The 25,000-nt window shown below is 40.1% G+C and overlaps 2 protein-coding genes across 2 annotated transcripts in view; one reads left to right on the forward strand and one right to left on the reverse strand.

The window, feature by feature from the left end:
* Window positions 1–25,000, reverse strand: part of LOC138030880 (alpha-glucosidase 2-like) — a 350,924-nt gene that overhangs the window by 124,342 nt on the left and 201,582 nt on the right. The window lies entirely within an intron of this gene.
* The window catches only part of LOC138030919 (uncharacterized), a 30,302-nt gene continuing 8,144 nt past the window's right edge, over window positions 2,843–25,000 (forward strand). Inside the window, exons 1-4 of the mRNA XM_068878780.1 lie at window positions 2,843–3,113; window positions 7,638–8,513; window positions 9,499–9,795; window positions 14,678–14,986. Coding sequence (XP_068734881.1) covers window positions 3,080–3,113; window positions 7,638–8,513; window positions 9,499–9,795; window positions 14,678–14,986 — 1,516 coding nt within the window. The 5' untranslated portion in view covers window positions 2,843–3,079. The remainder of the gene's footprint in view (window positions 3,114–7,637; window positions 8,514–9,498; window positions 9,796–14,677; window positions 14,987–25,000) is intronic.

Raw genomic sequence — 25,000 nt, forward strand, 5'->3', positions numbered from 1 at the left:
CAGATTTATTTCGGAGTGAAGTCTTGGCATGTTTTGGTCTCGGCCTCGGATTCGCAAACAAGGATCTCGGCGTCTCGGAGGTTCTCGGATTGTACCATTTCGTCAGCCTTAAATGAATGCAACTAATTCCGAATAGAGGCTGTTCACCGCCTGTGCCTACCTTTATTAAATGATGCATTTTGCGCCAACCGTGAACCAAAAGCAAAAACAAAACAAAAAATAAGAAGGACTAAATATATTAAGAAAAAATGAAGAAATTGACACACTGCAATAATGGACGCGAACCCTGACAGATACTTCCGCGGGCAAACCAAACGAAAAATTGATTTCTGGTCGGCAAGTTTTTTTTTCAAGCAACCTGGTGGGAAGGCTATTTTTTTCTCTCCTCATTTCTCTGCAGGATTTTTTTTTCTCAAAAAAGTGTCATGTTTACATTTACAAAATGTAATTACATTTACATTGTGGTTATTGCAGTAATAGTTCTAATATGGAGCTGCAAAGCCTTAAAATGTTGTAAGCTATACAAAATCATTGTTGTATATAGCTACATGTCTTCGGACATTCCATGTCAAAAGTGATTCAGTCTTTTTCGTGATAAGATAACACATGGCCCTGAATATAATGCACTTGTTGTGATCAGTTATGGTTCAGATCATCTGTTTCTAAGTGTAACAGTATCAAATATAGTGATAAATATTCGCAAGGTTTGTTGGAGGAATGTATAACTGGCACAAAAAGTGTTAATATTACTGAATGGATCTGTTCTACTTGCTAAACCTGATGACATTAACAATATGACCTGGCAACAAAAATCAGACCTTATTCAAAATTACCCTGTCATCTGTGCAACGAACTTTGAACACATGGCACAGCTCTTTATAGAGGATGTGTTAACGAGTAATCTTATGCCTATTGGAGAAATAGTATACTTATTTCACAGGGTTAAATTCCAGCAAAGGGTATTACCTCACATACATGCATTATTTTGGGTATCTAGTTGCATATGAGAGCCCACCGTGCTGTTACACAATTATCCAACTATCAATGCTAATGCATAAAGAAAACTTCAGCCTGCCAATTTTAAACAATCGCGGTAACTTTCATATCCACGAGTAACGACAGTGGCACTTTGATTTCCAATGTTGGCCATTTAAGTCGTTTCAATCGATCTTCATATATCGAAGAAAGTCGAAGCGGCTGGAAGAGTCTTCTTTCCTCCTCCCGACTTATCGAGGAAGATCGAAAGAGACTCTGCTCGCAGGGTACATTTACTTTTAAAAATATTCTGAAAACCCGGCAACAGCGTGGAAACCATGTGCAAAGTGAAATGCGTTACACATCAGTTGTATGGGTATTTCAGTGCCTTTGCGTTTGATTGCACCATGGAGCAACAGCCACTAGTTTGGTAAAAGTTCATCTTCCACCCTTTTTTTTAAAATACCACCCAGTTTCATAAAGTACATACCCATAGCACTCCTCCACGGACAGAAAATTTCTGCTGACGTCCTTGATTGTCATCTTTAAGGAAGGGATGTGAACGGTTGTATAGTACAACATGAAATAAGAAAAGAGGTTTCTGGATTCAGTTTCTGTGATGGTGAAAGGACGCGATGCTTATGTGGGCATCCATCCGTGAAAACTGACGCCGACGCCATCAAGTTAAAAAGCGAAAGGAAGCAAAGCCACGGGCGAATACTACTGAGAAGTGAACATTGTGCATTCCTATATCTGGGTACCGCGTACCGCGTAGCCGGCTACGTGGAATATAGTTCGAGTGGCGGGGTATTCTGCAGTTAAGCCGTGAACATTTTATTTACATTTTTTTAAAACTAATCGTCACTATTAGCGAAAAGACACTTAGCAATAAAAAAGTGGTTGTCAGTGTCAAGATAAGTTAATGAGGAAAACAGCTCAATTCCAGTTGCCGTCCGGGTCTCAAAAACATCACCCGCCGCTATTTTTAAGGCATTGTCACACTGTGAAATGTTTCGTGCAACTTGTCCCGCAATGTTTTGGCGACATTGTGGCGGGACAAGTTGTACGAAACATTTCACGGTGTAACATACCCTGCAACGGCCAAAATCGTTGCGAGACAAGTTGCAAGAGCCGTTGCCGAAAGTAGAATTAAGTTCTACTTTTCTTGCAACTTGTCTCGCAACGATTTTGGCCGTTGCAGGGTATGCTACGCTGTGAAATGCTTCGTGCAAGTTGTCTCGCCATAATGTCGCCAAAACGTTGCGAGACAAGTAAGGGGCACCCAACGAGAATACAGTTCAAAACCACTTAAACATAGCATTGTTAAACGTATTTTAGTATTTAAACGGTAGATATAGGCATATCTTTATCCCCTAAAAATTGTTGATCTGTTCGGATCCTAGCTGAAAGTCTAGTGATCCGAAAATTATAGGGATCAAAACTTACCTTTTCGAAAATTTCAGCCAGAAAAAAGGCTCCCAAAAATTCTAGGTGACCTTTTTTGGGTAAAAATCTGTTTAAAATGGGCAATTATACCATTTTTTAGTTGTTCGAAAATCCTAGGACAGGCAGGCAAGTATGAAATTTTACAACAAGTGTTCCGAAAATTCTAGATCTCAAATCGTCTTCCGACCAGATATTTTCCGAAAACTGACGTTGGGTACCCCTGACAAGTTGCACGAAACATTTCACAGTGTAACAGCACCTTTATAATTAAGCTCGTCATTATGTAATGACGACAAACTGCAGACTAAAGGAAAAAATTCATATATCCCATGACGCTTTGCGGCAAATGAGAGGTAAGTATGTTATGTATGGGGATACATACATAACGTACCTACCAAATGATGACAGATTGCCGCTATCGTCGGTGGGAAGGAGGAAATTTACTACAGTCATTTTTCCAGTCATAATTACCACTTACTACCTCATTGTGGCACTGACCACGTCGAGCCTGCTGCACTTCTAACTAATAAGAGTTCGAGAATTTTATGTGAGGTTATGCACGTATGCATGTTTGCATGCTGAGGCGTTTTATCTGGATTTCTTCGCCCGCCCGCTGAATAGGGCTCTATTCAACCTGTGACAAGTTAGGGCTGCTGCTATGTTTTCTAAATTTAAGAAGAAATCCCAGAAAGGTGAGCACGAGATGCATGTTCTCGTTGATCTTTTTGCTTGGTCGTCGGGGTAGATCTAGCGCTAACCAAGACAAATGAAAGTGTGCAAAACAATGCTGGTGTCACAGCGAATTTGGCCCCCCCCCCCCCCCCCCCCCCGACCCCGGATTTGCACTTCCCGGTTCAGATCTGCTAGCGGATTTGGACCCCCCTGAAAATAAGCGCTTTTTGATTAAGATAAAAAAATTCCTCTGCAAATTGTTTTTAGTGGTAAAAAACTTTTACGGAAACTCAAGTCTAACTTCGCTTTTTCTCCTTATTGAAAATTAATACGAGAATTCATGACTGGAATAGTTTGGTCATAAAAAGGGGAAAAATCCGTAGTCAAGTAAACTTTTAATAATGCGTTTTCCAGCCAAGTGATGTAATTCTTACTTCAAAAAGTGGCACCTCCTTGGTGAAAGCACTACTCATTCTAGCTATCCATTCGAAGAAAAAGAACCATGAAAAAAACAAGGCTCTACGGAAGGCCACAGCGCGTGCTTCAAACAACTTTAACTGATGCTTATGTCTGACTTTGCTTTTCTCCTTATTAAAAAATTAACTCGACAATTCAAAGAGTTCCTGGTGTGTGATTTAAGTTTCTGTTGGAAAGGAGTTAATTAATTAATTAATTAAAATTTGCATCTACTTTACAAATTGCCGCCGCAGATGCTTTAAACAACCACTGAAAATTTACATTTAACTGATGTGGGCTTTTTCTCAAAGATTTATGCTTTATGGTATCAGTCAGTTTTCCTTTCCTAAACTCTACCTCAATAAACAGTTCAATAAGCTGTAATGGGGGGGTCCAAATCCACAAAGGTGGACTAAATCCGCTAGCGGAATTGGGGAGTCCAAATCCGCTAGCGAATTTGTACCGGGGTCAAAATCTAGTGGGGTCCAATTTCGCTAGGACACTGGTACAGTGCATAGAACTATGTCAAATGAAAGCTACCTCGGTGTTTTGGGTCATGTATCAACAATACGGAACGAGAAGGTTATCCAATGTTTCAGGTATACATTCTAAACAAAAATTGTGGTTAAAGACATGAACAGAAGAAGGGCCATTCACCGCTAGTCATATGTACATGTAGGAAGGCTCTGTATTCAGCGGAGCTTCAGCCTGGGACAGAAAGAGTCAGGTGTTAACATGAATTTTTCAAGACTGGGATGAAATCATCCCAGGATGAACAAATTTCACCCTGGGATCATGAAAACACCAAAAGTGAATATCTAGACACCAGAGTGAAACTCATCCCAGGATGAGCTCTCTCATGTAAACAGGCCCTATGAGTAATTCCATTAATTTCTCCCAAATTCAATTTCCACACTGTTCTTTTTTTTTTTGTGGATTGAGTTTGTACGTCCTCTATTCTGTTCCAAGAGGTTTTTTTCTGGATGCTATGGTTTCCCCCTCTTATGAAAAACCAATATTTGATTTGATCTGCCTTATAGTATAAGCTTATATAATAATCTCTTTATTCAAATCTTTTAATAAAGTAGGTACTTGTATTTTAGTGGCATTACACATTTGTATGGAGGGGGACATTGGTGGTTGCCCAATACCGTATTTCCTTGTCAGATATTGGGAAATGCTGAAATACAGTGCAGCTTGAAGATAAGCGAACAGCACAGACGCAAAATTAACGCACACGATATTACTGTATACACATTCTTTTTAATGCATCTAAAATTGTGAATTGTATATGCATTTGTGCCTTTGTTGTTCATAACCATAATTTTGTCACGTGCCGGCAAGTGTGTTTGACTTCACTGTTGTGCTGAAAATCCATGCCAAAAAATCATTCTTTACTGTTGCATTTACATCAAAGCAACTCAAGCTGCAAAATTCTCAGCCTTAAGTGATGAATTTCTGAAAAAAACTGCTACTGATGACCGGGGGGGTCATAAAAAGGGGAGGGATCCACGTCAGAAATTTTAAATTATACCCCTAAAGGAGACCAATCTGGGTGTGGCCCAGGCCTTTTATGGCCCCTAAAAGAGACCATATAACCACAGATAAATAAAAAATGCAGTGACTTTCAATGATGGCAAAGACATTATCATCTAATACTTTCGCTTGTGTGAAGAAATGTAAAAGTGTAAATGTACACTTTTATATTTCTTTGCACGCGACCCTAAAGGAGACCTTCACGGCTACATATGATCGCATTTTGCCCAGAACACCCTAAGTGAGACCAAAATCCGCAATTTACACCCCTAAGCGAGACGACTAGCATCCCTCTCCTTTTTATATGGGATCCCCCAACCCCCCTGGGAATGATGAGCCCTTTGCTAGAGAGTTGTGTTTTTAAGTTTACAATTAACCCATTGGCATCCAAACCGGCCGAAACCGTATAACGCCAGACAATTTTACTCGTCAATGGGGAACCCCTGGGAGTCAATGGGTTAACAGACGCATGGTTTGTATTTTGTCACCTATCAGTGAACATCACGCTTTACATAAAAAAATGACAGAAGGAGTTAAATACTCACTTATTTTAAATGATGATTATGGCTGTACAAAACTGCTAATGATGAGCCCTTCGCTTACAAGTTGTTCATGACTGAACGGATGCACTGGCACGAAGTTTGTTTATTATCGCTCTCAATGCTTTCATGTAAATCTCGATGTTAAAAAGGTTTTTGTATGCCGTTTGTTGATAGGTTTACATTTTTTTGAAAGTAAACTTGATGATTTTTTTTGGCTTTAAAATACAAATAACCAGCCAGAAGGACTTTGCACCATTAAAATAAGCATATGGTCATATTTTTTGCTCTTTTAACCAGCGAACATGCAAATTATTTTCACATTCACCACGCTGGAAACGATTGAGAGTAAACAGAGACAAGGTGACAAAAGAAAGACAATAGGAGAGCTCATAAATACTAATGAGCGTTTTTGCATATGTGTTGATGCACATCCGCGTTTTTTTAACGCTGTTACGCTTTTTGCATATGCACGTTTTTGCGTATATTTTGGTTCGCTTATCTCCCATCTGCACTCTACCGTGTTCAAAAACAGTTAAATACCGAAGTCGAAATTAGTGTTCTACATTTTCTTGAAATCCCACGGATTACCTTTGTCAGTATAGCAAATGGTCGTCAAAACCCTGGGTCAACGAGAAGTCTGATAATTCAGCGACGTAATTTCTGCACCGAATACCTTGAACCAAAACATTCGAGAACCGCTTTCTGTAGGGTTTGATCATACCGCAATTCTGAACTTTTCAGAGTACCGCAGACCCCAATGTCCCCCTTGTTGTGCTAACTTCGTAAAATATAGATCATTGAGCATTGCTATCTAATTAACCAATCTCTCACTTAAAACACTTTCTAACTTACTTTAGGGCATATTTACATGAGATCGGGATGAACTCAGATTGGCATGAGTTCGTATCGACCTCCATACATTTCTTCTTATTCGTTTACATGAGATTGGCCTGAAAATGAACTGAGACTGGTCTGACTTTGTCTCGGTTGCTGGACCGGGGCAAAAAATTCTCGTACTGGTCTGAGTTCGTACCATTCTCATGTAAATGACAACAAATCTCAAACCGGGTCAAGAAATTTCAAGCCTGTATGCTTTTGGGTCAGCCATATATTTATTACCGGTAGACAAAACATATTTCGTAGGATCTTTATATTAGCAGGCAAGTCAGAACTTTAAAGAAAACAACAAAACTTTTAAGTTTATAAGACATGTTTCGACAGAAACTTCTGTCATCTTCAGTTGATTAATGTACAAAGCGTTAGAAGTTGAATTTATAAGTAAAAAAAGTGCTAATTTTGCTAGTAACAACGGAATGTACATAAAACATGACAATGTGAGAATTAAAAGCTTAGGATAGTTTTAGATTTACTTGATGTAATTGTTGATTCAAAGAAGGTTGTTCTCTTTGAATATGAATAGCCTCTTTTATCTTAAGTTAAAAAGTCGTAGAGGCCAGGCACCAAGCATTTAGTCCCGCTTTCATGTAAATGGCTGCTAAACTTTCATACCGGTACAAGTTCATAATGGTCTGAGTTCGTCCCCGTCTCATGTTAATACTCCCCTAGTATACATACTTACTTTTTTTTCAGTATGAAATACTATTATATCCAGATTATCTTTTAAGCTTTTTCCACCTTTCCCTCCCAAGAGTGACAATAATATCTTTTACACTAACACCAGTCAATTTTACTGGTCAATGGGGGCCAGTTCAATGTTTAAAGGGTTAATAGTTAACATCTATACATTCACTAAGAAATTATGTCCCTATTGACTCCTGAACCACCCCCCATCGTCTGGAGTTAGACAGAGTAAAGTATAGTAAGTCCCACTACTAGGAGTCAATGGGTTTAAACAAGAAATCTCTCCTTACAAAATTTGAAACTGTAGTAAAAATTATGTCCAAATCCTTGATTTTCATCAGGAAGGTTTGTTATGTGACCACCTCATAACAATGGCTACAAAGACATAGGTGCACCAGCATCATAGATTTACTTGTGTGTTTATTTTAGGGGGTAAAACAAGACGCGATGACAAGAATGAGAATGCTCTGGGAAATTCCACACGTGATGAAACAGAGGAAGCAGGCAGTTTGAAGTCAGGGCCTCAAGATGAAAAATCGCAGAAACAACAATATGACAACTCAAATGGATCTTCCAAACCAAGTAAAGGGCAGCCAATGATGTCCCTTAGTCCAGACCATCCAGGTTCCCCTGATTGCTCTTTAGTTGTTGGGTGTCCAAGTTCAAGTGAATCACCAGACATGAAAACCACAAAAAAGAACAAAAGTTTAGCCACCGATATCAGTGGCGCCAATGCTACACCAGTAGAATCAACTGGGCCTCAAATTCCTGTAAATAATGCTGCATCTGCAAATTTGTTTACACCACCTGGCTTAAGAGCATCCAAAAGTCACTTAGGTGATTCTGATGCTCAAAATTCGGAAAACATTGTTACCTCTTCAAGTGGTGTTACAGACTACGGTCACTCATCAGGGGCAAATCAATCAAGCACTGCCGCCTCCACATGTACCAACTTACCAACTCAAATGCCTCAAATTGACGTTGAAGTCGCTGATCAACAACAAGGATCACCATGCAATACCCAAAGTGTTTCTGATACTTCTTCCAGATCTCTATCTCAAAATCCTGAGCATAGTGAAGTATCATCAAGTAGACTTGCAGCCTCAAATCAAGCGTCGCAGATGAACCAACCTGCTATAAATACCAGGGATCCCCCTAATCCTGAGATGGAAGACCTGTCAGGAATGTTCAGAAATGAGAATGACAGTCTGGAAAGTGTATCTGGCCATCCAATCCAAGAAGAACAAAATAATGCGGAGGCATCGCAAAATGAGGCAACTGTCAATGCTTATGAGAACTTTTTTGGTAAGTTAAGGTTATAATACCACTTTTTTAATCCGTCATACAATGTACATACAGTCATAAGAGAGGTACATGTACCTAAAGTTAGCCTGAGCTGAAGTCAACTGCATTTTTTTAACCCTTTCACGTCCAAACCAGCCTAAACCAGCCAGACTTCAATGGGGAATCCCTGGGAGTCAATTGGTTAATCACTCACTCAAAAACTATGTCCCCATTTAACATTATGTCTCAGCAAATACTATGAGGACAATGTTAGGGTAACAATCTTTTTTTTGCAAGACTCGACATTTCGACCAGTTCCCAGTTGGCTTGATATCTTATAGGTAATATTTACAATATGAGCGGCAGATCTGTATGTACAAACTCGAGGTAAAGCTTAGAGCTTGTAAATGTGATACAGATCTGATGCAAATATTGTAAATCTTAGCATTTGTACACTAGGTATTTTTGGTGATTGAAGACATTTTAACAGGGAAAATTGAATGAAACGTTTCTGTAAATGAAGAGAAATCTAATTAATAATGATTTTGAGAAACATAGAAATGTAAAAACTAGGGATAAAAAGTTAAACTTCCGACCTTTCGGCAGCCTTGTGACGCTTTTATCAAGGAGTTGGAAATGGAATATGTGAAGAGAAATCTGTGTCAGATATACAGATATTGGTTAATAAAACATTCTTTTGTTTTACCATGATCATGAAATATTAATGAATTTTATAAGAGCAACTTTTTTTTCTCAATTCTGTTGCAGTTTGTTGAGTTAACTTTTGTTTTGTTCAATCAAAAACATGGGGACTTATGGTTAATTTGCTGGCCAGTGGTCAATTGTGAGAAACATGCACCATTGACAGAAGCTTCATCCCTGGCTTGTACATGTATCAAGCTATGGGAAGATTGTGATACTGAAATTAATCAGTAACACAATTATCTTCCACAAAGTCAGGTGTCTGGTCAGTTATGTTTTTGATATATTTTCATGGGATTGTTAGTTTCAGAAAAGATTCTTGGTGACAAATTTCTCCTGGAAAAGTTAGCGGTTCGTCTGGACCGCACACCAAATCGTGCTATTAAAAACTGGGAACATTTGGCCTGTACAAAGGAAATAGCTGCACCTCTGGAGATGCGTCTCAAGTGCAAACTAAGTAGTGAAAAGAGGTATACTATGATGTTGTTTGAAGTGCTGACTGCAGAACATGAAGAGGATAAAACAGTAAAGGACTTAATGGATGCATTGACAAGAATGAAGAGAAACGATGTTAAGAAAATAATTACAGATGTTTTTCCAGGTACACTGTACTAATGTCAATGATAATTCTGCAATTTAGACAAAGTTGAGTTATAATCAAATTGGATCAGAGTTTACCAAAGTGTGACTTATGTGTGCCTGAATATGGTAAACAGCTTGTTACAAGCTCCTTCCCATGCTTGCTTGTCATTACAGGGCTGTCAATCAATCAGATATCCTTTTTATAGGTTAATTATGCCAACTGGGTTGTTTTCTGCACAAGCCATGTTCGCAAAAAGTATAAAACCAACTTTACAATACTAGCAATGGTAAACTTAATTTTCATCTACAGAACCCATTGTTACCCGCCATGTTTTTGGGTGTTACTCAGGTTCTACATGTACCAGGTGTTTTAAAGTGGTTTACATGTAATTAGTGCAATTTAAATGTCAATGTTAAAATGCAACTATGACCAAAAAATCAATTCTTATTTCTCTGTTTGGATTTCAAAACTATGTCAACTAAACACTGCATTATACAAGTTTTAAGCCTTGATTTTAAAAAAGCACCTGTTTATTTTAACTGGATTTTTCCAATTTAATGGTCTGCCATTACTAACTTTAAAATCTTGAGAGAGCTGGGTCAAGGAGAAAATGACATTAAAGACTCACTATCTTAAAAATGCAGTCAGGGTTGGAAATTAATGCTCCACCGCTTGCCAGGTGAGTGTCAGAACTGTTTTGGCAGATGCTAATCAAGGATCACTCGCCTGGTTTGGTGAGTATGATTTTCATATATTCAAGACCGTAACTTCACTTTCTGCTTTAAAATAAGTACAGTGCCTACGAGCAATAGCGGCTCTTCAATCTGGCAGATGTGAGTTTTCTAGCTCCGCTAAATGCTGTTCCTTTTATCGTTTTCCTTTCACATTGCTTGACTGGAGATCCCTATGAAAATCCCGTTTACGGTACCTTTAAGGTACATGTAACAACTTATGCGGCCCTGATAAAATTGATCCTTTCAGACAGCGATTTCACGTGTCAAAAAGCACAGTGTGACTCTAACTCCAGTTCAGGGTCCTTGTGGAACGAAGGTTATAAATACTGGCCACTTCTCTCTCACATGCAAGCTTCGGGTGCAAGTTTTCCTGTGGCTTCTGGTAATGTGCGGCTATGTACAACTAAATTCAGGGCCTTGCCTATTCCTCTACGGGATATGCACCAAACCAGGGAAATCCAACCAAAGAGGAATTCAGTGTGACACATGTGATACTTGGATACTTGGTACCATACTCGCTGTATGAACATGGATGTACTTGCCTACAAAGCACTGGCAAATTCATCTTGTATCCGGGTTTGTGACAACTGTGACCTGCCCAACTTCTCTAGCTCTTTGCTTGAGTCATTTGCTTTTATCGATTCTCCAAATCCTTTTTCTCCCATGAGTGGATTAATTACTTCTGAATTAACTTCTACGCCACATGACCAGGCGCAGAGACACTTGTACTTCAACTCGCCTTGTAGGCATAGGAAGCAGACCTCTTCAGATAGTGACTCAACTACAGGTCCAGAGCCACTTCATGACATCCGTCCTCATGAAAGCCTAATTCAACCCCCTGAGAGCTTTCCAGATCTTTCGCATCGCAGGCATGATCAAATATGGGTGTGCATATGAACTTCTGCAGTGTTGTTAATCATAACCAGCTTTTACAACTTCATCAGTTTGTAGAGACCTATAAACCTGATGTCATCCTAGGCTGTGAATCTCACCTTGATAGATCAATTAACAGCAGCGAAATATTTCCACCTGCACATAACCCCCCACCAAACCGTAAGGATCGGGGACCATGGGCTCAAAGGTGGGGTCTTAATTGCAGTCCACGGTAACATCATCTTAGTGGAACGCTTGTCACCACCAGATTGCAAGATTGGTATGGGTTAAGCTTTCACACTCAAAATGGTGAAATTTTGTTTGGATCTTTTTATTGCCAGCCTGGCTCTACCGTTAATATCATGGACCAGCTAAGACTTTCAATGTGCAACCTCAGGGAACTGGCTGGAATTGGAGGCAGTCACGTAATTCTTGGTGGCGACTTCAACCTCCCAGATATTAACTGGGAGAATGGCTCCAAATGCAAAGGCTATCAATGAGAAAATGTTGGAGATTGTAGATGACTTTAATTTTCACTTTACAGGTGGATGCAGCAAACTATCACTCAGTGTCATTAACATCAATCCCTTGCAAAATCCAGGAGCACATAACGTTTCACAACGTCATGGCTCACCTTGAAGAGCATCTTAGTTGATTACCAGCATGGTTTTAGTCAGCATTGCTCATGTGAGACTCAACTGATAAATACCCTCAAGCATCTAGCCCAATCACTAAACTACAGGATTCAAACAGACCTGTTGATATTAGATTTCTCAAAGGCATTTGACAGTGTTGTGCAGAAGTGCTTGCTTCTCAAGCTTGACTATTATGGTATTTGTGGTCAAACTTTGGATTGGGTGCAGGCGTGGCTAGTAAATAGAACCCAAAAAGTGGTCCTTGAGGGCTGTTCCAGTGCTGAAGCTAAAGTTCTATCAGGAGTCCCCCAAGGAACGGTTCTTGGACCCCTTTGCTTCCTACTGTATGTAAATGATATGGGTAGCAAGATCTCATCACACTTAAAATTATTTGCTGAATTGACACCCTCCTGTATGCAATAATACACAGCCAAGCTGAAGGACAAAGTTTACAGAGTGACCTGGACCAACTCGCAGCTTGGTCTCAAATATGGCAAATGAATTTCCATCCCCCTAAGTGCTACAGTGTATGTGCTGTGTATTTACCGATCAAAAAAGCCCGTTGCCCATCAATATACCACCAGGCATACCAAGGGATTACCATCATTGAAACTCTTAATTGGAAAATGCATGTTTTAAATGACATTGTGAAGAACAAAGCCAATAAGACACTAGGATTCATCAAAAGAAATCTTTACTCTTACCCGGAGAGAATCAAGGCTCAGGCATATCTTTCACTGGTTAGACCTACATTAGAATATGCTTGTGCATCATGAGACCTCTACAGAAAATATCAAATAGACACGCTAGAGCAAGTCCAGAGACGGGCTGCTTGTTTTGTGACCAGACAGTTTACAGTGGCCAACACTACAGCACAGGAGGCGAATAGCAAGGCTATGCATGCTCTACAAAACACTTAACAATGAAGCTGAAGTTACTGTTCCGACTACATGTCCAGCATCAGCAACTCCAATGGACCCGCCACTCCCACCCACTTAAGTTTACTGACACTTCAGGCAACGTGTGATGGGTACAAGTTCAGAACGATTAGAGATTGGGCTGAGGAACAGTTTGAATGTGGACATTTTACAATCAAACTCAATTTACTCTTTTAAAAGAGCTCTGGGCTCTGCCCTAATGAATGAGTGAACTGATTTTAATTATTTATATACATGTACATGTACTGTCATATTTATTTAGATTGATTTATTTATTTATATATTTATTTTATATGTCACTTGAAAAATGTCCTTATTTAGGGTCTTGCATGTTATGAGTGTAGATGTAGCTAACAACTCTGAAATCTCCAACAAAATTGGTTCATAAGAAGACAAAAATGACTTCCGTTTGAGTGATTGTTACATGATTGTTGTATACATAAAGTACTTACCCACTTGTGCAAAGTAATACCTGTGGTCATAAAATACACTGACTCATGCAGGGAGCCAATGGACATTGCGCACCGCTATTACGGACATGTACCTTTCTTCAGGTTGTGTATATTGAATGTGTTTTAAAAGTGGTCTTGTCCAAATGTGGAAATATCTCCTTCCTGTATCAAAAATGTGTAGTGATAAGAATACTGCTAGTGATAGGAATATCACTCCTCCTCTGAAATACAAGAAGACACGGGCAAGGAAAATTTCACCAAAGTGGCAAGTTGGCCGTACATGGTTGCAAAATATGGTGGAAAAGGTATAATTTGTCTGTCGTCCACTGAGGACAGAAAAGTGTTAGAAATGCAGTATGTTGTCACCTCGAGTAAATTTATTGGTGGGTACTCAAGCTAAAGCTGATGCAGAATCATTTTCTTATCTCGAGAAAAGTGCAGCCCACTTCCTTGCAACCCATTGTCACAGGGCAAAACTCCACCCAAAAATGACGCGTAAGGTATGAAACGTAAATGGTTGCATGTATATTTTATAATTTGTGGGACAGAGAAGAGGGCAGTTTTTTGTAACAGAGAAGACTGGGCAAGTGAAAACTGATGTGGGTGAGTGAGATTTGAAGGTCACTTGCCGAGATGGTGAGTGTTACTAAATTTTAGTTTTCAACCCTGTGCAAAGCATGTGTACCCAACTGAATTATTATGCAGCACAGGGGTTTTATGCTTTCAGACTCAAAACTATTCTTTTGCATATATAATAAGATGCATTTACATGCTGAAATTTGAAAGTTGTGACTAAATGATGTCACTTTTCCCTATATCCAACCCTTGACGTCCCATTGGCCAGTTTTGAATGTGAGTAATGGTGGACCATGAAATCCAAAACCTCCACTCAAAGTAAACAGCCTTTGGATAAAAATTAAAGCTGAACAGTTTGCCAGGCAGGTGTTAAGCAAACACTTTTTCAAAATTTGAGGGAAAAAGTGGTTTTCTTGATCATAGTAGCACTTTAGTCTCAAGGTTTTTATAGACAAGCACTAGTGCTCTGTTTATTAGGAAGACAATAAAATCAACTTAAAGCAGAAAAAATCAAATGATTTGAAATGACCTCATTTGAATGAATGCTTTCACATTGTTTTGCACTAGTTCTGTGGACTAGCCTCTGCAAATTCACCATCAAAGGCATTAAGATGTAATTAATGACACTGATTATTGTTTTCAGACCTTAAATAAGCTTTTACTGACAAGTTTTAATCATTAATGGTCTGCAGATGCTGCAAATTCTTCACAGGAGTTAAGTGAATTCATTGCCAGTCATAATAACTTCAATGCAGTTGCTGATGTGGCTACCCTATTGGATCAGACATCCAATGTTAATAAGTACTGGTTTCATCTGGGCCTAGAGTTAGGAGTCTCTCGTGTACGCTTAAAAGAGATTGAATATGGGCAGTCTACCCAAGATCTCATGGAGTATCTCTACACCAAGAAACCACGCTTGACAATTGGGACCTTTTGTGGAGTGATTGAAAACGATTTAAAGAGAAAGGATGTTTTGAAGATTCTAAGACCATTTGTTGAAGGTGAGTGTCATGTTTGTCAGCATGAAATGGTACCAAAAAAAGGTTTGGTAATAAACACTAAATGAAGTTTAGATGTTTCTTTAAATTCTGATTGTAAGTACTATTAATTAGTCTCCTTCAATCCACGGGCAGTGTGGCTGAATTTTTTTATTACAAATTTGTTATGAGCTAAAAATCAGCCGAAAAAATTGCCCTATACTTATACTTGAGTAGAGCCAGTTGGGAAGCCCTAGAAATATCAGATAATTAGCATAGCAATTGCTCATAAAAATCTCCGTAAAACCAACTTCAGTTCAACTTGAGTTCGTCTTTGATGACATTGGTTGGGCATTTCGTTGACAACAGGAAAGTTAAAGTAATAAAATGTAAGTGGGTTAAATATAAACCTCTGGACATGCCTCTTTAGACTACGGTAGTATCTGTAACTTTGTAGGTGGGGCATTTTATAGTAAAACAGACTGATGTTTGCTTCACTTCATCGAATCGTCTGAATCCAAACAATCTCAGTATGCGAGTTTAGTTTAGTAATCTGGCAAACGTTTTCCAAGATGGCAGGTTATTTTACGAGCCATTCTTCAAAACTCTTTGGTGTTCTTTTTGTCTACCAAATCTCCTTTCTTTGTCAACGCTAAGAGAAAGGTTAATGTCAAATAGGAAGATCACATTTTCAACTTGGCTCACATAAAAAGGTAGTAAAATCTTCCTCAAGTAAACTGAAATACTTGTGTCATGCATGTTATAAGGTTACAAGAGCTGGCAAACTTCACCTAAAGTAGTTCTTTTTCATCCACTGTAACTGCAATTATTCTCGCAAGTATGAAATTAACTTTTAGGAAAACTCTATTGATGATGGATGTGAATTTCAGCTTTTTAGCTAGAAATAAAGAAAAATCAGTTTTTGGGTCTTGAAAATGGGGAGTCAACTTATACACAAGTAAATACGGTATATTGTAGTTGAAATTTTTCCTTGGCTGAAAATTTTCCAAACTAGTTTGTTTTTTTACTTTTCTTTGTTTTAGATTACAATAATGTATGTCTATGAGACAAAGAAAAGTAAAAACCAAACTAGTCTGAAAATTTTTTAACTACAACATATATATACATATGAAAACTGTGACATAATGAGAAAAACGAAGTCCATTTACACTCATAAAGAAGCTGAGCTATTAAAAAGTAACATCTAATTAGTGTATACTGGCCTAACATTTGAATTACAATAACACTGAAGAATACAATACCACTTGTCAGAACGGGCACTGATTGACTTTCTCCACTTTTAAAAATGATGGCATACCATTCTGACATTTCCATAAATAGTTATGAAACTTAAAGTGCACCTTACCCAAAAATATTTTTTTTGCTAAAATGAATCTTTGCTACTGTTCGAAACGCTTTGCGGCCATTTTTTCATTTTTCTAACAAATCCTGCCATTTTTTAGGCTTCGAAAGTTGCGAAAATCCAAGCATCTTTTGTTCACGACCGAGTCAGAAGGGGAGTGGGTTTATTCCTGATTTGACGTCACAATCTACTTTGCATGCATTTTTACAAAGAGTTAATGCAATGTAAATCAGTTTGTGACGTCAAATCAGGAATAGACCCACTCCCCTTCTGACTCGGTCGTGAACAAAAGATGCTTGGATTTTCGCAACTTTCGAAGCCTATAAAATGCCAGGATTTGTTAGAAAAATGAAAAAATGGCCGCAATGTGTTTCGAACAGTTGCAAAGATTCATTTTAGTGAAAAAAATATTTTGGGGTTAGGTGCACTTTAAGGAGAAGGAAAATGTGATTAATCAAGACTAAATCTTTTCTAACATCAAATTTGCCAAAAGTAATATCCTCTTCCTTAAAAATTTTCAACAAAATTATTATTATTATTATTATTATTATTATTATGGCATCTTTGTTTCTTTCTCAATATCTCATTTATACCAAAAAAGCGGGATTTTTTTCCTTTTTAAAATTTTGCCTTTGTTTGAAGAAGAACTTAACAATTTGGGTTTTCTTAAGTGGATACTTGTCTCTTGGCTTCTGTCAGTGTGCTGAAGCTTTCCTCCAGTGTTAGGTTGTATCCTCCGAGGTAGTCTAAGACTATGTTGAACTTTGCTACTTCGCTTTCCTTATACATGTCCTCTATTCCTGCTCTCAATTCTGTGTATTTCTCTTGCTTAAGTTCCGTCTTTTCCTTTATCCTTCCTACTTGACCTACTGATCCCTCAAGCAAATACCATTTTTTCTTGACCTTGTCCCACACGGACATACATGTATCTATACGATTGGCAACATTTGATGGTGCTCTCTATAGATGAAATGGAACATTCCATACTTTGCTTGTAGTATTCTCTAGTACTGATTGAGGTTGTTTTTGTTGGTACCAATAGTTTGCTGTAATCGTTTTCCAGGTATACATACTTGTGTAGTAGATAGTGGTAAACATAAACATGCTTAGAACATGTGTTGTGGATTCGATGTTTTCTTTACACAAGCGGCACTTGGTATCTGATATCTGTGCTTGAGCCTTGCTTTGTTTGTAGGTCTTTGTACAATGTAGGCAGAAGTTGCTGTCTGATATTTTTGTTTACGTTTTAAACAATGCCTGGTATGTTTTTCCATGTGCTATGGATCGTGTTTGCATTTGGTGACATTTCCAGATCTCTGAGCTGTTTCATAGTCAGTTGTCCAAGCCATTTTTGGTTTTCAAGTTCGTTAGTGAATTTTTTGTCAACAGCAGCTTTGAGAATGCCTTTGATTGCTTGCGTGCTTGCTTTGTCGATTTCTGTTTTGCTAATTGCAGTAATTACAGTGCCTACTTCATTGAAATTTTTGGGAGCACTTGTGCTTCAAGTGTATATTTCTAGGCATACTGCCAAAATTTTAGGCGCACAGCAGAAAATGTTAGGAGCACATTTTGATCCTGTGTTTGTTATTTTAGCTAAGGGTGACTTACTTTTCATTTGAGACAGCAATAAAATTGTTGTGTTTTTAAATCTTAATCAACTTGACTTCTCAATTTCAACAACAAGTTATTATTACATGTTATCATCATGTTAAAGTACGTTTGAGATAACAGAAAAGTTTTCATCATGTACTTGTATTTCCTTTTCAATGTACACTTGTAACCAAAGAGAATATACTTGAAGACCGGAATAGATACACAACTTCATAATTGACAAGATCAGACTTTATGCTGTCGCAAATGCAGAAATAAATTCTGCGCATTTGACTTCGTTGTCGTAGGTTGGACTGATGTCAACTCGATTCATTTCATAAAGCTAAAGCAGCGGCCAGTACTTTGTGAACGGAAGCTCTTCTTTTGCTGTTATATAAGCATTGTTGAATTTGACTTGAAGCTCTTTCCGCTAGGCTGTTTCCTGTCTGGCCAAAACTCCTTGAGGTACTTTTTGCTGCCTTGCTGCTTTCGATTTACTGCCACCAATAAAAAACAGTCCTTGCAGTAAAGCTCTTGCACCTATTGACTTTCCCTGCTAGGAGAGGTCTCTTTTCTTTTTGCTTTGTATGGGAAAAGAGGCCTCTGCCAGGTGTCGAAACTCGCTTTTATCCAACGGCTGCCCACAACCTTGGACGGGACTCTTCAAACTGCATACCCCACAATATGTTTGCTGACTGACTTGAACCTGCTGTGTCTCGCAAATTTCTTACAGTAATTCCGCTGTTGTTAAGTAAGCCTACAAAACATGAAGCATCATTTGAGGATTTGGTCGCTAAGTGACTAACACAGTGAGTTTCGACCCATGCTTGAGGTCTCTTTTCCCGTTCTTGTCAGCCAAGGGAACGCAAAAGAAAAGAGACCTCTGCTAGCAGGGAACCATTGACGAAGGATGAAGATGAATGCACGGGGAAAGCTTTTACAGTATCTGCAGCACATCAATTCTTTTTCTTAATCCCACTCTAGCTGCTCGAATTCGTTTAACTCCGCTCTTTGAAATTTGTATATTTTTCTTTTCTTGCTCGTTGGCTCATACTCTTTAGTTTTATCATGGACTGATTTAGTGACGTGGTATCATTCGAGGCAGATTTACACGCTTTTGTAGAATGTGAAGGCTGGCTCTTTAACAGAAAATAATTAAATACAAGACAATGCAATTACGATGACTTCACTGCGATATAATTCACTTTTATAACAAATTTCGTTCCAGGAAGAAAAAGGCTCATATTGTTGACCCTCTCTTGACCTTCCACTATCACAAACGTTTGACATGCGCAATAAGAATGTTCTTTATTCGTTGTCTTTATTTGCTTGTATCAGCGGAGTTTTAACAAAACAGAAGAGTATGGGATGGAATGAAACATCAACCGGAAAAAACAGACCTTTACCGGTGTTGGGTGAATCCATTGAGAAAATTGACGACAAATAAACACACATTGATGAAAGGAAAATAACGTAACTTTATTATGTAGGGTCAGATTTTGTTATTTATATCTTTATATTTGTTGATTGGAGCTTCTGTTTCGTGACTTACCACTCCGAGTACGCAAGTTTTGTCAGGTGAAAAAGCAGAGAGGCAATTCAGTCGCGCTGTATTTGAGCTTTTAAGGCGCGCAAGTGCGGTCACACATGATTTTTAGGGTGCACAGCTAAAAATTTAGTCCCGACGAATTTGTAGTGGTCATTCGTGTTTAATACCTTTCGTCGTTGTCATCGTCGGCCTCCTGCCGTCTCATAAGATGATGGAATGCACCCGGTGGATTCAACCACACTTCAACCAGGCCTATACGTGAAAGGCAGTCTCTGTAGCTTACAAGCCGGATGGTTCTTGATTTGAACACTTATTATTTTATTTTTTTTACTTTATGTATTTATTTATTTATTTTATTATTATTTTTTTTAATTTAATACCATACCATACTTACGTCACTAACAATACTAATACTTACACTTACATTACATCATAATTGGTGATTGATTAGTGATTGATTTTGAAGACTTGGTTGAAGACTTTCCTGCTGCTCTTTTCTGCTTAAGACTGACAGTGTGTAACTGCTCGGCTTCTTCGGTTCCAACTGACACAGCAGCTTTCCATAGAGATCTTGATTCAGTAGTTGCCTCCCAAGACTGTGGGCTGATCCCAGCAGATTTCAGGTCACGCTTGCAGGTGTCTTTGAAGCGTAGCCCTGGGCGACCACGAGGTCTAGAGCCTGATGAGAGCTTGCCGTACAGTAGATCTTTGGGTATTCTACCGTCATCCATGCGGCATACATGGCCCAGCCAGCAAAGATGGCGTTGGCTGAGGAGCTTGTAGATAGATGGAAGTCCTACGCACTTGAGCACATCGGTGTTAAATATTTTATCTTGCCAGCTGATGCCGAGGATGCGTCTGAGACAACGAAGATGGAAACTGTAAAGTCTTCTCTCCTGTGCTGTGTAGGTTGTCCAGGTTTCACTGGAGTAGAGAAGTGTGCTCAGGACACAAGCTCTGTACACCTGCATTTTGGTACTGATGGTGAGGTTGTTGTCGGATCATACTCTGTTGTGGAGCTTAGACAAAATTGCTGAGGCCTTTCCTATTCTAGCATTGATCTCTGGTTCTAGCGAAAGATTAGCGCTGATTATTGACCCAAGGCACTGTAATTTCTCAACTGAGTTGAGCTTGTAGTTTCCAAGATAGATGCACGGTGGGTGATCAGTGCCTTGACCCATCACATCAGTCTTCTAAATGCTGATGGTAAGACCGAACTCATTGCAAGCTTTAGAGAAAAGGTTGATCAGTCTCTGGAGGGCCTCGCCTCAGTGGGTGGGGAGAACAATGTCGTCTGCAAAAAGAGCCTCCCTGATGATGACAAGTCTGACCTTGGTCTTAGTGCGAAGTCTTGCTAGGTTGAACAGCTTGCCCTCAGATCGCGTATGAAGGTATACACCATCTTCGTTGTTTCTGAAGACGTGTGCTAGAAGCACTGAGAAGAATATCCCGAACATCCCTGCTTGACTCCACTATGGATAGGAAATGGTGTTGACATTTGCCCGTTGTAGCAGGTAGTGCTGTACATATCCGTGGGGAAGGACTCTATGATGGAAAGCAGCTTAGGGGGGCATCCGATCTTCTTCAGGGTGAGGAAAAGCCTGCTTCTGCTAACGAGGTTGAAGGCCTTAGTTAGATCAATGAAGGCGAGAAAAAGTGGTTGGTTCTGCTCCCGACATTTCTCCTACAGTTGCCTGATGGAAAAGATCATATCGACAGTTATCGACCTGCCGGCCCTAAAAGCACACTGAGCTTCAGGCTAGACGCGAGTTGCTAGTATATACAGTCACTCCAGAACTACTCTAGCCAGGATCTTGCCCACTATGCTCAGCAGGGAGATCCCCCTGTAGCAGTTACAGTCACTGCAGTCACGTTTGTTCTTATAGAGGGTTATGATCTTGGCGCCACGCCAGTCCTGTGGAACTGAGCCCTCCCTCCAGAACTGTATGAGTAAGTTCTGCAGGTCAGGGATAAGTGCGTCTTTTCCAGACGTAATCACTTCGGGGGAATGCCGTTCTCACCCGGGGCCTTGCCGCTCGATAGGGAGTCGATAGCCCTGCTGAGTTCTTGCATTGAAGGCTCCTCGTCCAGTTCCACAAGAGTGGGCACTTCCAAAGGCAGCATCAGTAACTACGTTTTGAGTTGAGTACAGTTCTAAATAGTGCTCCACCCAATGATCCATCTGCTTCTTCTTGGATTTGGATTTCAATGGGACACTCTTAGTAATAACTAATGGTCCTGTGGCCTTTTTAATGCCTGCATACATGTCACCGGTATTTCCACAGTCGGCATTGGACTGGATCTTCTGACTAAAGCTTCATCCAGTAGTTTGGCATCTACTGCGTGCAGCTCTCAATGCATCCCTTGTAGGCTGACATGTATTGCTCACATGGGCTAAATGTACAGCGCGCTTTGCCTCTATTACGGGCGCCATTTCCTGCCAGTTGGCTTCAAACCAGTCCTGGTTGTGATGTTCCTTTCTTCTAAAAGCCTCGAGCCCAGATTGGTAAAGGGTGTCTCGCAATAGAGTCCATTTCGATTCAGCTGTCACTGCAGATGAGTTAGCATTCCCCAAGGCTGATTTTAGGGAGTCACGAAGCTTTTGTACTCTCAGTGGACATGAGGCTCAACTGGCATTAATACGCGGGAGACACTTCGTATTGAGTGGTGTATCTTACGTGGGACGAGGTGGACGACAGAGCAAACAAGAACGTGGTTGTGGCGGGGTAGTACCTGATTGTCTAAGGGCTGCCTGGATTAAGGCGGATGGTGACTACCCAATGGAATTGAATCCTCCCACCGTTGAGAGCAACCCCTAGTGCCCAGCTGTACGCCAATAATATTGGGCATGGATTTATAACTGGTAGACTGTTGCTCCCCGTGTTGTGCCTACGCTGAAAGACAGCAAAGTTGGAGTGTCCTCTCCAGGTGCAAGCCTGGGCAGATTAATATGGAGGACTAACTGTTGCCCATGCAGTAGGTCCCCCCTCTCCTCGCGGCTGATGATGAAATGCATAAGCAGGTACGCCTGGCATCAGGGTGACGCAGGAGTTGCTGGGATGATGTTGTAGCAATGATCGCCGCCTAACAGACTCCACCTCCGGATTTTTCCTCACGGTTTACTCCTGAAGTCTCTCCCACGAGTGAGTAGGTCGCGAGACAGCAACGTTTGATTTTGGAGTTTTCTCTCCAAGATGAGTTGCCAACCAAGGCTAAAGAGCCTTATCATACCTTTAGTTCTTCGATATCCGATAACTGTACGTTCTTGTTGCTTGGTTTGATTTTTCCTCGCAGAATGTCAACAGTTGGACACTTATTCAACCCCCAAACAAGTCTGATGTCTTCAAACATGTTCTTTGTTGTCTTGGTTATTAGTAAGGATTTTTACACGGACTTGTGATATGTTTTTAAATCTATGTATAGTAGGTGTGTAAGCTTCTCTTGTTTGTCATGTGAGGTAGGGTTAGGCTTATTATTGTTATCATGGCAGTAAAAACTTCTGGATGCCCAGATATCCTATACGATGATTGGGCGGCAAGCCGTAACCAATCAGTGCAATGACCAAAGTCCTTACAATTAAAATTCCAATGACAGTTCCTGATCGTGAAAATCGTAGTAATTAAATTCTGAACCTAATTGCTATTCATAAAATCCTCAATCTTAATACTTAAACTTCTATTCATCACTATGGAAACACTTAAATGTAATAAAACATATCTTTATCTCAAAAACTTAAAGTGCCTCGCAATATTGAGTGAGCTTGTGATGACTCAGACGGTCTTCTGTATCTGCAGAGCTATTGTGTCGCTTTTTTCTGCCACTAGCTCTTTAAGTGCCTTCCTGACATCTCTTGAGTAACCTCCGAGTTCATCCACAATAATATTGTACTGTGACACGATGTTCAGGATATCTCTGCTCAAGCTGCCAGAATAATGGCCCGTACTTTGTTGTCTTCTCGGGAGCTTTCTCCTCCCTGTTTTCAACCCACGGGCAGCTCATTTCTATCACCGATACATTCTTGTTCTCCTTGTCCACGATGGTAGTGTCGATCCTATTCATCTTTACATGCATGTTATCTGCGTACAGGGGAATGTCCCAACATGCTATTGCCCTCTCATTCTCATACATAGGCTTAGGCTTGGTCTTCCAAAACCACGAAACCTCTGGTGTAACTGGGTCCAACGCCCTGATAACTTAGGATCAGATCTTAAGAGCGTTGTTATGCCTTGCCAAATACAAAGTCTGGGCTAATGCCCCACATCCAGCTAGGATAGGTGGGACACTCTCTGTAGCTTTTACACACATTCGACACCTTTCTTCTCTGCTGACACTCGTCCCAACCTTCCTCTGATAGAAAATCTCTGTTGGAAGTAGCTGTTGATAAAGTTCTTGTATACCAACAACTGCATGCGTGGGTGCTGCCTTCCAACAACTAAGCCAAGCAAAGCAGTCTCCTTGGTCTAAGTGCTCGTCCTCCCATCTGTTACTGATCATCTTCCCCTGCCACTTTTCTTCCTTCACTTTAGCTTGCACTTCTTCCTGATGCGCCTTAGCTATGCACCCCTTCCTTCTTTACCGTCGTCGGTGACGCACATTGGTTCCGGGTACTCTAGTTTGAGGTGAAGTCCCAACTCTTCAGCATACCTGCTCGCATCCTTAATAACTGAGTGCCGTCCTCCTTTCACTGACTTCTCTTCAAACATTCTTACTGCCTCCATAGCTGGATCCGGGTTACAGTAGAGCTTCATAGCCGCCTTTATCTTGACGACATCCTTGTATTTTGTCTCTGCTGAACTTAATCCTCTCCCCCCACACTTCCTTGACGGTGATTTCCTCCACCGTCTACCATTATCTTTCTTGCCTTTCTGTCTACTTGTTGCAGCTGCGCCAGTGGCCACATCTGCGTCCACATTAAATACGATAACACAGGTAGCGCATACTGGTTAGTTGCAACTACCTTAGAATGGTCTGAGAGTGGACTGGACCAAATAATTGCTGATCATTATCTGCGCAAGTACTCCTTCGATGCATTCTCAAGAACGCATTCTCTTCCTGCTTGGAATTCTCTATTACACCCAGAAACTTGTAAGTACTCTCTTCTCCAAGGCTCTTGATCGACTTCAGCTCATCAATCCCCCATATTCTCCGTTTGCTTACACACCCTCTCTTCACATGCACTACCGCACATTTTTTCTCATTCCATTTCAATCCAATACAGTCCATTCCTCCCTTTACAGTTCTCATGACTCTTTTATTATTATTATTATTATTAGTAGTAGTAGTAGTAGTAGTAGTAGTAGTAGTAGTCCGTGCAATCTCGGATGTGCTTATACCATCGCTCACAGGACGTAACTACTCTGAGGCAGAGCGCAATCTAGTAGCATTGCTGGTGTGTATGGGAGGTCTTGGGCTCATAAATCCATCTGAGAGTGCAGATGCAGAGTACTCAGCGTCCATTAGGGTAAGCGCTCCACTTGTAAGTAAAATAGAGGAGCAATCCAATGAGACCCCAGGTGAAGCTGAGGTACAACGACTG

Source organism: Montipora capricornis, chromosome 2, assembly GCF_036669925.1.
Source record: "Montipora capricornis isolate CH-2021 chromosome 2, ASM3666992v2, whole genome shotgun sequence".
NCBI lineage: Eukaryota > Metazoa > Cnidaria > Anthozoa > Scleractinia > Acroporidae > Montipora > Montipora capricornis.